Source organism: Dermacentor albipictus, chromosome 1, assembly GCF_038994185.2.
Source record: "Dermacentor albipictus isolate Rhodes 1998 colony chromosome 1, USDA_Dalb.pri_finalv2, whole genome shotgun sequence".
Classification (NCBI taxonomy): domain Eukaryota; kingdom Metazoa; phylum Arthropoda; class Arachnida; order Ixodida; family Ixodidae; genus Dermacentor; species Dermacentor albipictus.
In genome coordinates, this window is record NC_091821.1 from 309,040,809 (window position 1) to 309,056,145 (window position 15,337).

General features: G+C 42.1%; 1 protein-coding gene and 1 non-coding gene across 2 annotated transcripts in view; one reads left to right on the forward strand and one right to left on the reverse strand.

Moving 5' to 3' along the window:
* Nucleotides 1-1,138: 1,138 nt before the first annotated feature.
* The window catches only part of TfIIFbeta (transcription factor TFIIFbeta), a 29,900-nt gene continuing 15,701 nt past the window's right edge, over nt 1,139-15,337 (reverse strand). The window contains exons 5-8 of the mRNA XM_065438699.2: nt 10,987-11,068; nt 9,391-9,487; nt 7,016-7,159; nt 1,139-1,503 (exon numbers count right to left, since the gene is read on the reverse strand). Of these exons, the coding sequence (XP_065294771.1) occupies nt 1,384-1,503; nt 7,016-7,159; nt 9,391-9,487; nt 10,987-11,068 (443 nt within the window). The 3' untranslated portion in view covers nt 1,139-1,383. The remainder of the gene's footprint in view (nt 1,504-7,015; nt 7,160-9,390; nt 9,488-10,986; nt 11,069-15,337) is intronic.
* TRNAS-AGA (transfer RNA serine (anticodon AGA)) lies at nt 6,359-6,432 on the forward strand. Its single transcript has one exon. It is a non-coding gene; the product is annotated as a tRNA-Ser (tRNA).

Below are 15,337 nucleotides of genomic sequence, written 5' to 3' on the forward strand. Positions count from 1 at the left end.
GGATCATGAGACTCAAATAATCAGAAGAATAAGAATGGGCTGGGGTACGTTTGGCAGGCATTCTCAAATCATAAATAGCAGGTTGCCATTATCCCTCAAGAGAAAAGTGTATAACATCATTGTCTTACCAGTACTCGCCTATGGGGCAGAAACCTGGAGGCTTACGAAAAGGGGGCTACTTAAAATGAGGACTACGTAACGAGCTATGGAAAGAAGAATTATGGGCGCGACGTTAAGGGATAAGAAGAGAGCAGATTGGGTGAGGGAACGAATGTGAGTTAATGACATCTTAGTTGAAATCAAGAAAAAGAAATGGGCATGGGCAGGACGTAATGAGGAGAGAAGATAACTGATGGTCATTAAGGGTTACAGACTGTATTCCAAGAGAAGGGAAGTGTAGCAGGGGGCGGCAGAAAGTTAGGTGGACGGATGATATTAAGTTTGCAGGGACAACATGGCCACAATTAGCACATGACCGGGGTAGTTGGAGAAGTATGGGAGAGGCCCTTGCCCTGTAGTGGGTGTAGCAAGGCTGATGATGATGATGAACTGTTGTAGAAGTCATATATAGCCAGCGTTTGTGACATATCTGTTGCACTGCGGCAGGTATGGTATCGTAACTGGATGCTTATGTGCTATGTTTTTGCGGTTGTCGATCCACACATGAAAAACCACAATGGGCTAGCCTGTGCTCCTTCGTCTGGCACTGCGGCGTTGCCTTTGATTCTATTGTCATCTAAGAAATAAGCTCTTTGAATAAATATTCGCGATGAAGACGTCGTAAAGGTATACTTGAAATGACCGCCATAAGTATACATAGAGAGAGAACGAGGGCGAACAAACGAAAACACTGCAGAAGGCACCCGGACACTGCCCGAACTGCAGCAGACGACAGGCGCGAGTCCGTGCCCTGGCGTCATGCAAGCGGCGCTAGCAGCACCCCTCTAGTTCGTTCACGGGGCTAATAGCCCTCTGTGTAGCTTTGTGATGTTCAAGATCATAATTTGAGTATTTTTGTTTAAATTTTACTAACATTAAGTATTTGTACAAATTTAATATCAACTTAAGTAAAACTCATCCTCCTGTATTCATTCACTCAATCACAATCGACGGAAAAACTAAATGACAACTTCAGTAGTACAAATATAAATGTGGAGGAAGGACCAGTTCTTTATTTTTGTTTATATGCTTGTCAACACAAATTCTTGCTTCTGTGCTTTCTTGAACATGAGTAGAAAGGGGAGACCACATGATAGAATTTGCTGTGTCTTAGAAATTCTGTGAGATCAAAACGCAATGTCAAAGTAGGCAGTACACATATTTTTGTGTATTCGATCACATAACTCTTCAAGGTGAAACGCACAACAAGCAATTCACAAGCAGTCACTGCTTGGCTTCCTGATCCTTGTAATGACGGTACTCTGGCTTCAGCTCCCACATATTCTTGTGAGGATTCTTGGCATTGTAATTGCAGATTTCCTTCAGGATCTCCTTCAGGTAGGGCTGGAAATGAGATTGCATGGCCTTAGTGGGACTCATATGCTACAAAAAGTGTAATGCATAAGCCTAATGCATTTCGCTGAAATCATCACTCTAAAGAGCATTTCACAAATTATGTGCACACACGCACATACTGTGAGTGTTGGCATTGGCTAACACTCCCAGGGTTAATTCTAGTAGACAAACACAAATACCCCAGAAACTGGATGGAAATATGGCGCAGCGATAGCTCAACTGCTAAGAGCATAACACACATAATGTGAAGATGTGGGTTCATATCTGACCTGCGGCTAGTTGTTTTTTCATCCTCTTTCATTTCCATTTAGTTATGATTTCTTTAATTCAATTAAAATCTGCAGATAATTTCCGCTATGCTGTCCTTGGTTGCTGACTTCTTATGCTATGACTAATAAGATCGGCCCACTAGGCTTCCTTTCTTCTCACATTCACACACACGCACACACACACATATATATGTGCGTGTATATATATATATATATATATATATATATATATATATATATATATATATATATATATATATATATATATATATATATATATATATATATACACACACAATTAGATTAAAGGTGTCAATGAGAAAATTGTATAGGAACATGAAAACTCCCGATACAGCTTTCTGTTGCTCAGTACGTGCTACATAAAAGTTTTTCCGTGTGTGTGTGTGTGTGTGTGTGTGTGTGTGTGTGTGTGTGTGTGTGTGTGTGTGTGTGTGTGTGTGTGTGTGTGTGTGTGTGCGTGTGTGTGTGTACACTTTTGTACAAATATATATATATATTTATATTTGTACGCCTTAAAAAAGTCAGCATAGACGTTCCCTTGTGTGCATGCTATAATGAGCCATCGTGCAATAATTTATTTCTCTGGAACTGAATGGATCCTTTGTAACTTTCTCTGGACATGCTAAGACAAGTGTATGCCACACACACTAGGGTGAGCATATCCAACTGTTTTCACAGCTTTTATTCAGGTAGCACTTCTAGAAAACTGTCTATATGATTCCCATTGTTTTGAACACTTCATCAAAAGACTGTACAATCAAACCTCAATATAACAAACATGGTTGTAACAACTTAATGGGTATAATGATATAACCTAATATGCCTTTTATTGATACCACCAGGTAAAGATATATGCTTTAATGAATATTGGACATAACAGAGGTGTTTTCATGTCAGATATGACTGTTATAATGAGATTCACTGTTTATAATTTTGCTTTCATAATTTGTAGGAGTTAGTGACTATTCGAATACAAAGCCAATGTTACACACCAACTATTCATATTCGAAAATGAACTATTTTGGTATATTCGAATATTGAAACTAACCAAATCTTTCCCAACAACCGACTGTTACACTCGAGTTACTGTGCTTTGTCTGTTAAGCAAAGTATCAAAAATATCAAAATTGAAACAATGACATATGTTTTCGGAGGACCACACAAACAACATGGCTTATGCAAGCTTTGTGTGTGGTTTCGCAGGGGAAATCTACATGACTGCTTGTACTCTGTAATTTAGTGTTTTTTGCTTTCTGAATGCTTCTTACACCTCCCAGCAACTGCAGCCTATGTAACCGTAATGTTTACCAGGAAACGCTGGCGGCGCAATCTGTGCACGAAGGCGAGCTTTCTGGTAGAAACCCGGTCTCTTGCATGGGATGCAATGCGGCAAAGGTGAGTGCCACCTGGAGATGTTGCAAGCAATCCGGCGCGCTGCTTTATGGCCTTTGAGATTTACTCGCACAAACCTGGAAGGCCATGGCCGCTCTATGAATAGTAGAAGTGCTGGAAAAGGGTTTTGTCGTTTTTTTTCTTAGTTTTCGTGTAACAGAATTATGTTTTCTCATATATTCACACTACACTCCGACACTATCATGTCTTTAGCTTGTGTGTAAGTTGTACTTTACGATTTTTCTACATATTTTACCTTGAGAAATTCAATTAGTTCAGTAATTTCCTTGCACCACATAGAGGGCCTGCGTGGTTGGGTATGCGTAGTTTGGAATTTTTTTTGCCGAAGCGACGTTCAACGCTGGACGCCAGATGCCAACACCGAATTTTCTGCAACACGGGACACTTAATGCTATCGTGTTAAAACTGATTATAATTGTGTTTGGTAGTTGGCTGTTTCTTTTTCACTAGTTTGTACAAGAGTGGTGCCCAATTATACCAAAATAGACATTCCTATTCGATGCTACAATGCGTGTTGGATTCGTGTTGGAAAAATTTGATATTTGATGATTTGAAATTTGATGATTTGTGCACTTTTAATAATTTTCTTTCCATTTTAACTCACAGGAGTGAATTAATTCTACTATAGTGAACCATTATTCTTTTTACTCCTGAACTAAGCCAAATCGACTGTTTTCACTGGACTGGCATAAAAACAGTTTCCACCTGCCTGGTGTTAACAGCGCAAAACGTAGAAGGGACACGAGACGAGAAGGTGACACCAAAAGCACTGTGGTGTTGTCTTCTCGTGTCCCATCTACATTTTGCACTGTTAACACCAGGATAGAAAATCAACAAGCCCAAGCTGCTATTCTAGTTTCCACTTGACAGCCTGGCTATAAACAGTGCAGGCAGAGAAAATGGCATGTGATGAGGGGAAATTAAGGTCAATACAGCTGTGGGTCACTATTGCTATAGATTGGTTTGTAGCCATTAGTTTAAATTAAATGCAGCAATTGGTTTGGAGCAAACACTCTGCTGCCCTAAACTGCACAGCCATGATTAAGTGCTCATCCTCTTAACCCCTTACAGAATAAATTTTTTATTGTGAAAAAATTAGATGAGCCTTTGTTTAGACCAGATAAACCTAAACAAACTTCAATTTTTCGAAGAAATGTATGGTTGCAACTTTATGAGCCAAGGTTGTCGGACATAATATATGGTACACCACGCAGTCACAAGCATATTTTATGACCATTCAGAAAGACATTTCATTGCAGAAGACTTGCCAAATATACATAAACTACTTAAAGAAGTTAAACACAACTTGAAAAACAGTGTATGGTTCTTTCAGTTGCAGGTAGTACAAGTTTCTTTAATTTTGAGGATGTGAAGCTTCATTGATAGCTTCAATATCTAGGTTGGATCATTTATAAAACTTGGTTCTATGTCAATTTTTGCTCTGCATAGTCTTTAGTGGCTTGATGCAAGCCAAAACAAATCCGTTTTTTTTTTTTCCTCGAGAGTTAGAGCATGGAGAAAGGTAGGCCTTATGCTATCTTTATCATAAACACTGTTTAAATTTTTATTTCCTGGCGTATTCAACACCAATGATAATGCTAAGCAGCCATATAGCCTGTAGAAATATCATATTTTGCCACTAAATTCATTCTTTTATAAGGCAAGAAAACTCTGCTCCCCTTCACAACACATCCCAAAACTGCACGAAGCATCATAAAGGCAAGCATGAATGCTTGCCTCATAGCATGACCAGAAGATTTTTTGATGAAAACATCATAGTAGGTAGGGTAATTAACAGTTATCAGGCACTCTGGAATCCCATGCACTGAAATGGAGAGTAGAAACTGCGTAAATAACTTGTTTATTTAGGTACTCTTTGCACATTGTGTGCAAAGAGTACCTAATAATAATAATAAAAATATAAAAATAATAATCAAAAATATATTCTCAGCGCTACAGTTGCTATGTAGTAGCATTTCAATGCTAGAGAGGACATTTATTCTGGGTAAATATGTAGAGTTTTCTTTCTTTTTTTGCTATCATGCTAGAAGTTCTATGCATATCATACACCGTGCGGTAAGGGGGTTCATCTTAACTAGAATGTCAGTTACGTGCATTTGTTCTACGATTCATAGTACAGTTTTCCTGTTACCTGAAATTATGGCTGTTGTTTTCCATTACATTGTTCACTGTACAATCATGAGCTTGCTTTCATGCACTTCAATCTTTTCCAAGTTTCTACCCCACTGGCAAAATGTGCTGATAAGTGCGTGTTTTTCAAAGTTATTACTTCATTCATGATTTTCAAGCCATTGATGACACAGAAAATCAGAAATAGGTGCAGCAACAAGTTAGAAAACTGCAGTGATGCTGTCTGCATGGCCAGGTATTTGAAACGGGCCATTACACGTCAAAACTTTTAAGAGGCTTTCGCCCACTCAAGGCTGCTCCTATCTTTGCCATAGGCACTCAGTCAACTCAATGTACCATTACTTCCCTCTTTCTCTTCACAGATATTTTACTTTCTCATTTTGCACCACATGAAGGCCCCCTAAACCGAAGAAATAATTGTGGCCATTGCCAGAGTATCCTAAATAACTTACAATTGCTTACATCCATGCGCAGCCTGAAGAAACATGTTGGAAAAAGCGCTACTAACAACTAGAAAAATTTTATCTAGTAATACACTTTTTCTAAATAAAATTTTTTCAGCTGGTAGTAGTGCTTTGTCTTGCGTTCTTGCTAAGTATCCGTTTTGGTATCACTTTTTCCAACATGAGGGTTTACCAACACACCCAACTGACTAAAGGGAAAATCAGACATCCACCCGTTCGTAGCAATTGCTACAAAGGAAACCCATACGGGTTCCTCTAAAGAAAAGCCTCATAGTTGAAGAAAAATTTGTCCTGGTCTGGGACTCGAACCCGGGACCACCGCCTTTCCGGGGCAGCCGATCTACCATCTGAGCTAACCAGGCGGCTAGCAGATGGCAGGGAGAAGTCGAATTTGTCGACAACAATTTCCGCAGAACTACTATGTCATACACTTGCCATGCGGATTCCCACAGAGCTACTACATTATACACTTGCCTTTGCTTCGTGTTGTCGACAAATTCGACTTCGCCCTGCCATCTGCTAGCTGCCTGGTTAGCTCAGATGGTAGAGCGGCTGCCCCAGAAAGGCAGTGGTCCTGGGTTCGAGTCCCGGACCAGGATGAATTTTTCTTCAACTATGAGGCTTTTCTTTCGAGGAACCCGTATGGGTTTCCTTTGTAGCAATTGCTAAGAACGGGTGGATGTCTGATTTTCCCTTTATTCATTACTTCTCTCCACCTTGCGGATTTCCGCAGAACTACTACGTCATAGCCAACTGACTGCTATTCAAGAAACATGTACAGCATTCTAGTTCTATTAATTATTATTATTATTATTATTATTATTATTATTATTATTATTATTATTATTATTATTATTATTATATGAGCAAAAGCCTTACACTTAGCCTCATTGCTGCACAGCAGGACAAAATTCTTCTGTGTCACGGCTGTTATGAAATTTTAACCAAGTCATGAAAACATTGATGACGCCAGATCCAGAATTTCAAGGCACTTTTACTGTCAAATTAAATATCCTATAAGTGTTTCTCTCAAAGTTTTATTCTTTTATACGCAAGAATCGTGTGTTACAGTTTTTCTAATAAACATGTGTCAGTACTCCTTTGATGCCTTTACAGTTTACAGAACACTTGCGTCAGCATTCTTGTGGACACTACACAGTGCTTTAGAGATACTGTCCTTACCACTGGCTGCCGTGTGATTTTCTCCAAGTCCTTGATATTGTAATACTGGTGTTTCTCAAAGGCTGAGAAAAGCATGTCCAGCACTTTATCTTTGTCCTCACGTGCCTTCTTTCCCTCTGCCTTCTTCTTCTGTTCAAATTCCAGCTGTATTGAGAAAGTAATTCATGCGATTTTTTTCACCAGATCACCACCAAGGCACAGCACACCGCCTGCCAACTTTGTAGTCCTCTGACAAGTGAAGAAAATTTAACTGCTTTCTTGAAGAAGCGCTAAATGCAATCACTAAATTAGGTGAAAAGTTGTATGATTTAAAAAAGTTAACCATAAGACAGATCAGGGCAAAGCATGGAATGGATAGATAGGTGCATTCTCTCACATTTTATTTTCTGACTTGCGCATAAGTTGACTAACAAGCAGAAACAAAATTAAAGCTAAAGGTTGAATTGTCATTTATCGATTTCCCTTACACACTAACAGAGACGGTGAAGACATTGCTCCTATGACATGGAACATTTTTCACATTCAATAAACTCATGGACAATCTTCTTCAAAGAAAAATGCTGATAGAAACTGCTAAGTTCAGTGTCTCAGGTACGATGCAGTTCACCATTTCTGTTGTCAATGTTAAGTAGCTTCTTTAAGTCACTGCCAAAATTTGTGATGTCACAGGAAAGTGGCTCAAGAGTAAGAAGGCAGTGCCACATTCGATCTTTCACATCCTTTTTGTTTTATTAAACACATTCTCTCAATAAATGCAAACAACTACTTTATCAGCATATATTATACAAAACATCAGCCAATATTGTCTGGTACAATAGTCTTCTTTATTGTTTGAAAATTGTAGGGCAATGACCACTTTATACCTCTGATAATGTACACTTGCCTACAAATATTTTTGAAATGTTGTGAAGGAACTCGATTACTTCAAGGCCCAAGCATGCTGCCTTTATGAAACGTGATTTCTTATTCAAACATGGGAGCTCAACAGTGCATCTCTAGGCATTCAGTCTGTTAAGAACTGTAGCTTATATTGCATTTGAAAAACTCTTGTGGCAGTCTACCAGATTTACATGCCGTTCAAGTATGTACAGAATGTACGCTCCTAAATGGCTAAATTCATAAATAGTCAACTTTCTTGCACTGAAATCAACTGCTTTCAATGGCAAACGAGGCTACCATAAGGCCTACTTAAAGGCAATGCAGCACAATGCCCCGATTGGAGGTTCTCTTTTTCTTGTTTTTGTAATCTTTATCCAAAGCGTCTTCATGCAGCAGATGAAGTAAACTGTACTGTGCTACTGTGAACAAATTGATTTCCTAGCTTTAATTTTCTTCCGAGACTGTTGCACAACTGCCTAGGCAGATTAACCAGATCCTTAATGCTGTGGTAACAATCGCTTCAAATCATAGTTTGTGATATTGACATGTGTACTTGTTTATTTTTATTGGGTGACCACGTTTCACCGCCTAACAAATGTTATCGCACAGCGCAGAGCGTGCCTGCATGTATCGGAAGTTTCTAGAAAGTTATCAATGGTTCTGTCTGCTGTCTGTCGTCACCGAACGTTTGTGTAATCTGATTTCATGTATGCACGACGTGAATGGCGTAGAACTTTCTGGAAGTCACACGGGCACCAGCGCTTACTCTGGAACTTTCGATGACTGATGAATAGAAGCCGACGCTCTTAACCCGCTGATCAGATTTTCGACGATCATCCACTGTGTTCGCCACTGTCGCCATTCTTTGAGTGCAGCCTGTTTTTGAGGGCACAGGTTCGCCCAATAAAGGTTTAGTTTTGCCATTTACAGTTTTGCTACTGTGTTCGTCACAATCACTACCATGTGACAATGTCACATAAGAAATTCTGTTGCGCTATAAGAACCAGTCTTCCATGTTCCACCACTCAGAGTGACCAGTTTAAGTGCTGTTTTTGATTATTTATTCTTTTTACTTTACCTTAAGTAAACACTTGTGAGCAAGTAAGTTGCAACTCCTGCTATAGAGCAACATATTTGCTGGCAACGTCGAAATATATTTCTAAATCAATACAGATTGGTGTATCTAATATTTCATTAAGATGTTCCAACATGTATTCTCTTTTGCATTTTTGTGTACTATTAATAACTTGAACATAACTTGAGTACTTATGGAAACTGATGGCGGTTTATGCCAGCAGAAGTAGCAAAACAATGACTCCTCAGTGAGGAGTCATTTCATCAATGGAAGAAAAGGCATTTATCAAATTCACAATTCACTGTTCTGCAAGAACTGAGCCTGCCTCAGTACATCTGTCATCTCTACATGAACGCGGGCACTGGCTGGGCAACACACGTTTTGCTAGCCAAGAGAGTACCATTAGTAAAATGAAACTCACATTGTGCTTGTGGTCGGCCACTGGCTTGTAGTTCTGCACAATTCGATCTAGCTGCTTCACTTGACGCACAGGTTGGCTAGCCTTCAGGATAGTTTGCCTGAGGATGTGTGAAAGACCTCTTATAGACTATGTATATAATGGTATGCATGTGAAACACACAGGGCAAACAGAGAGAGACAAAGGCAGGAAGCTAGCCAGAACAGAACAGAAGAGCGATGAAAAAAGAAAGAAGGAGAGAGGGACACAGGTACATGCACGGGATAATGTGCAGCGCAATGAAAACCAATTAAGGATAAAGCTTAAATCAGTTTGTGCAGATTTCTTTGTTCTTAAAGGGCCCCTCACCAGGTCTGGTTATTTTGAGCTGACAAGCACAGAGTATACAATGTGCACCAACGATCGTGTTTGCAAATTACATCGCTACACGCCGCGGAAAGGTCTGAAATTTCAATCTGAACGCCGTTTTCCCTTTTCCTCGCAGCCGCTGAGCTCCAACCCGGACGATGACATACTCATATGCCTACACCTACCTACTCGGGTCTGCAGAGTGATGTCGCTCGTGGTGAGACGTGACTTCAAGAATTATTGAAAGCACCATCAGTTATTTGCGCTATCTATTGCTTGAATTGATGAATGAAAGTTTGGAGAAATGATAGATTACACAAACAAAATGTCTGCGTGTTTTTTATTTTACTTTGCACTGAAGCAAGAGAGATGTACTTCCGCTTCGTCTGCTTGTTCGCACGGTCGTGCAAGCACGTGCGCAGGTACCGAAACAATGCCATTTTCTACCATGTTCCAGCGCATGGTCATGCTCTGCAATCGCTTGTTCTGCCTCAGTATTTGTGTAGCACTGAATTATACCGCCAGTAATGTGTCCTTGTACACAACACGCAAAATCGTGTGCATGAGAGAACGCAGGGAAGGAATTTCGCTTGCGGAGGCTAGACGGGGCAAGTGGAGAGAGTGTCTCGCTATGCAGTGGAGCTCGCCTCCTGAAATCATGGGTTCTAGGCACTGAAAAATTTTTATCTTGGCTATTAATGAGCCGATTTGAAAAAATTTTTGGCAGCAGAACGCTACCTAGAGTACACGTAACAACTTTCAGCGTATAAGCAAAATTTACTATGGGGCCTGGTGTGGGGCCCTTTAACAGTTGCAGCGGTGTCTTCGACACCCTCTGCTGTGATGGCATATGAGATTGATATTAGAAAATGTTTTGCTCTTCCAATGATCAGCAATCAGTGCAAGCGATCAACTGTACCCTATCAAGGACACTCATACAGACCATGTTCAAGGGTCTCCGTGTGATGATAGTTGTCACACCATAGCATTGTCGGCTATTCCAACAGTGCAAAAGTGAATTAATCTACAACTTGAAGCATTAGAACATTCGTTAACCAAACAAGCCATTGTTGCCTTTGTGACGCTATGGCTGCAGAGCCTTCAGGCTGATCTGCACAGCAAATTTAATATGTATGCAGCGATCACAATCACAATACCACATGAGACATTAAATGAAGTAATAACAGCAATATATGTTGTCAGGTAATTGAGAGACATAATTGTACTGATGTACAACAGGGTGAGATGCACCTCTTCAGTTGCATGTAGCGGTCATCTCCCAGGGGCCTGCATTCACCTTTCTGCACAACATGGCCTTCCAGGTAAACCTTACCTGTAACATTTGCACGAATACACATAGCACTGTCACAGGGCAGCAAGCACTGACAGCTGGAATGTACTGCTTAAAGCCCAGTATGTTCATATCACATAACTTAAATAATAAGGTTTAACTTTCCAAGGCAGCTCATGCATCATCAGAAATGCCACTGTGGGAGGCTCCAGATTTTGACAAAAAGAACAGAAATTTGCACGCGTTTGTACAAATGCATGGTTAACCTAACAGCAAGGGTTGTGACCTTTCTCGAGGAAAAAAAAATGGCACCGATTCGGCAGGGGGGTTGAAAGGCAGTTTCAAACGGTCTCAGAAGATATGCGAGTTTAAGAACAAAAATGGCCACCCCTGCAAGTGTCTTGTGTGAGTGTTCCCACACTGAAGCATTGTAAATCTTGCAATTTTTTTGTGTCTACAGCTGAATTTAGTAGGTCGGCAGACAGTGATGGGGAAGGGGACCAGCTGCAGTAGCTTAGCTCTTTCCTCTTGTTTATTTGGTTTTGTCGCCACCATGCATTATATGCCCATCTGTTTCCTTAAAAACTTCCGAGTAATTCATCTATTCTTCTGTGACTGTGCCATGCTTGTTAAGGTTTCTTCAGTGTTATGCTGCCTTCTTTTTTTCTTGTTGTAAAATACAGGGGTGAAGGCATGACACACAGCACAGACAAAAGGCATCTGTTGCCCCTTGCTCCCCCAATGGGGGCGGTGCACACAACGATTTCACGAGACCTTGTTTTGGATATTGTGGTGAATGGACGTGCTTTTCGAGGCTCCGTGGCGGCGACGAAATCATAAGTTTTTGTGCATGCTTTGGGCTTGCCTCCATTTTTATTTGCCAATTTTTTGCTGCTAAATAGTAATTGGGTGGTTTTCTTTTTCTTTCCTTTTTTTTTTTGTCTCGTATTACGGGTGCGCAGGTGTGCTTAGTGCACGTTTGGTTTTGCAGGATGGTTAGAGCATCCATTCGTGCCATGTGCTCCAACACGTGCAGCCGAGTGGGAGGTTGAGTGCTTGCAGTCTTTAAATGGTAGCTTGGAAGTGGCAAGCTATTAGTGGTTTTACTGCGCGTGTTTTGGTAGGAAAGTGACAGCGTGGCTGCGTGGTTGAGCGCGTGCGAGAGCGTGTCATACCTTCGGTCTCCACGGCATTGATTGCTTTTGAAACAGTGGTGGGAGCTGCTTTGCGACATTTTAAGGATTTGGATCCTGTGCGTATCGGTGTTTGTTAAAAGGCACGCGCTCTGCATTGATATAGTATTGCAGTATTGTAATATTTGCATCAGTAGTAGCATTATTATAGTATTGTAGTGTTTGCAAAAAGCCGTGCAATACAGGTCGAGAAAGACAGGAAAGCAAGCAGTGCGCGGGGGGTCCCTCAAGGCAGATGAGGAGACGGATGAGAATGGAGAGAGCATTGAATCAACCGGCACACAATGTGATATCGATACTAGGCTGCAGAAAATGGAGGCTTTCCAGGAAGTGCTTCTCGAGCAGGTGCAAGAGCTCAAAAACGATCTAAACAAGGAGCGTGATGCACGGAAGGTAGTTGAAAAGAGACTTGAAGCAGCCGAGGAAATGCTGAACAGGGCTGCCATTGTGAACGAGAATGTGCGTGACAATGGAACGCAGACCCCCGATGCGACAGGCGAGGGAGTGTCAGCGAAGTACGTGCAATGCATGCAGCGTGATGAAGGGTTAGCTGGAAAAAGAGGCACCTACCTTGAGGCCGCCACGCGGAAAAAGCAGGAGCCCAGGGGACAATGCCCCTTGTCGAGTCCAAATCACAGGGAAAAGGACAAAGGGAAGCAGGGCGAGGTAAGAGAGAGCGGAAGGGTGATTATCGCCGGCGACTCAAACATGGCTCGGTGCTCAAAAGCAATCCACCTCTTTCATGTTCCTGTGCTGCCCTCTGACGCACGCCGCTGGAAACGTTTTGGAAGGGTATCGGGGATTTCGCCGGTTGATTTGTGTACCTGGACCCTTGTTGAGTGTGCATCGGTTGTGGGGCTCGTGGATTGCAATTATTAATGGTTTTTCCGGGGCTGCATGTCATTCACCCATCGAGTATAGTGGGTGAACAGGCCCGAGTGCGTTGTTGTGGTAACAGCGCTGCCGACAAAGGCACGCCGAGTTCCGTCTGCCGACGCGGCTGCCTCGAGTTTGTTGTCGCTGATGTCTGTGACTGCACATCGCTTTTTCAATTCCTTTTACACATTCACTACACATTTCGCATATTCAAGAAGCCTTCGATCGCAGCCTTCCACGTGGGATTTGCCAAAGCAGTGCATTTGTTTACCTCTACAGCTTCAGATCGCTGTTAGCTTCAGTTATTGTAGAAACGGCGCATCGCTGATGTGAAATAATCTCAAAACGTAGCAAAACATACAATCGAGTCTGTATAAGCGGCCGAGTCCCTTAAACAACTGCAACTTTGATCCAGATCCATAATAATTACGGGTTGTTACTACCGATTCTCGCTTTCGTTTAACTTCATTATACTTACAGTTTGCGCATGGTATAAAGTATCATTAGAGACAACTGTGCTCGGCATAAGTCCCCACTTATATGCCGTCTAGTTATCTCGCAAAAAGGCGGATGCCATCGCTGACACCGTTGGCAACTGAGCAAGTTTATGCTGCTGTATCGAATGCACTGTCTCTCCTTTCCCGATTGACGCAGAGGTAAACAATGCTTCTTTGGAATTAAAGGGCCCCTGAAACGGTTCGGACAAATTTTGTAGATGCGTCAGGTACAGCTTAAGTAGAACATTCGCCTCACCATTTAAGTGAAGTGTTACGTATTAATGGAGCTACAAGCGATTAGAAGTTACCCTCCTCCCTAGCCATGCTTTTCCTCCTCAACTCGTTTGCCGAGCGAGCAGGGCTAAGCTCCGCCTTCACTGGTTCAGCGTCACGATGCGACGTCACATCGTCCACTTCCGGTTGTTTTGGAGCCCGTTCCTGCCAGCGCGAGACCTCTCCGCTAGCCGCTTGGCCGTCGACCCCAAGCTAGAGCTATCGAAGCAGCGTGCGCTACGAGCATTCTGTCATAGCGCCGAACGTGTTTTGTATTCCGGTAACCACAGGCAAGCTGGTCATTTCGGCAAATGACTGGAGGCATAAACTCAAGCTGATGAAGGAACTTTAGCGTAGACGTACGTGAGCGGCCTAATCAGTCTGCACGGTCCATACACTTGTTGGCGCAGCGCTTAACCAGCCAAACAAAGTGCTAATATTGCTCTAACCAAGTGTAAAGCATTTTAAACATTTATAAAAAACAACATGTTGATGATTACACTCCTGCGAGAAATACACACCAGCAGCAAAGAATACATTTCGTTGCTGCTACTGTGTATGGTTGAGCTTTGTGCCACCAGGTGGCTGCACCGTGCAGACCATTCACATTTGCCCTTCTGCTCATCTCATGGCTTATCCCGTTATGGCACAGTTAAGCGGCCAGACTCTGTCCCCTTGTGCTTGCGTTTGCCCTAATACCGGACTTGCGAAACGCTATTGCGTTAGTAATCTTCCCGTGTAAAGTGACGGCCACAAACGCGCAAATCCTGGCACCAATCGGATAGCGGCAGTCCGATGCGCAGAGCTAGTTCGCTCGTACGCTGCCTTGCAGAGGGACACGATGTCGCAGCTTGACGTATTGCCAGTCGCTACGTTTGCAGTCCACAAGGCAACAAAGTCGAATCACAGTGCTCGCGAAAAGACTGAGACCGACTCCGACCGCAGAGCTCTCGTCGAAATGGAGTACGTTGTAACACAAGCAGATGACACTTGCCGTGTGCCGGAAGTGCTTAAGTGTACTGAAAAATTAATCTTGTGCATTCTCTTTATGTTACTTTCTTTTCATAAAAACAAATTAACTAACATTCCAACTATTACGAAGATCATTTGTTTACCATAAAGTTGGAAAAATTATCAATCACGGGCCCTTGTCAGCCAATTGGATAGCTCGCCCCACTGACATCGTATGGGTGATTTCAGTCATATGGGTAGGGGCGGCTTAAAATTCCGCCGAGCAGTGGGCTGCGATCGGCAGCGATGTGCATTTTTAAAGCCTTATGAGAAATTACACGCTTTACGCGGGGCACTTAGATGTGTCAATTAATGATCAGAACGATTCAGTACTTTTGTATAAAATCTTCAAAAGCGTTTCAGGGTCCCTTTAAGAAATGTCAGCATAAAACACATACACACACAGACCCACCATCTACGGGAATGCGACTGGCAGCATTCAGGTAAGGTGACCAAAGTAC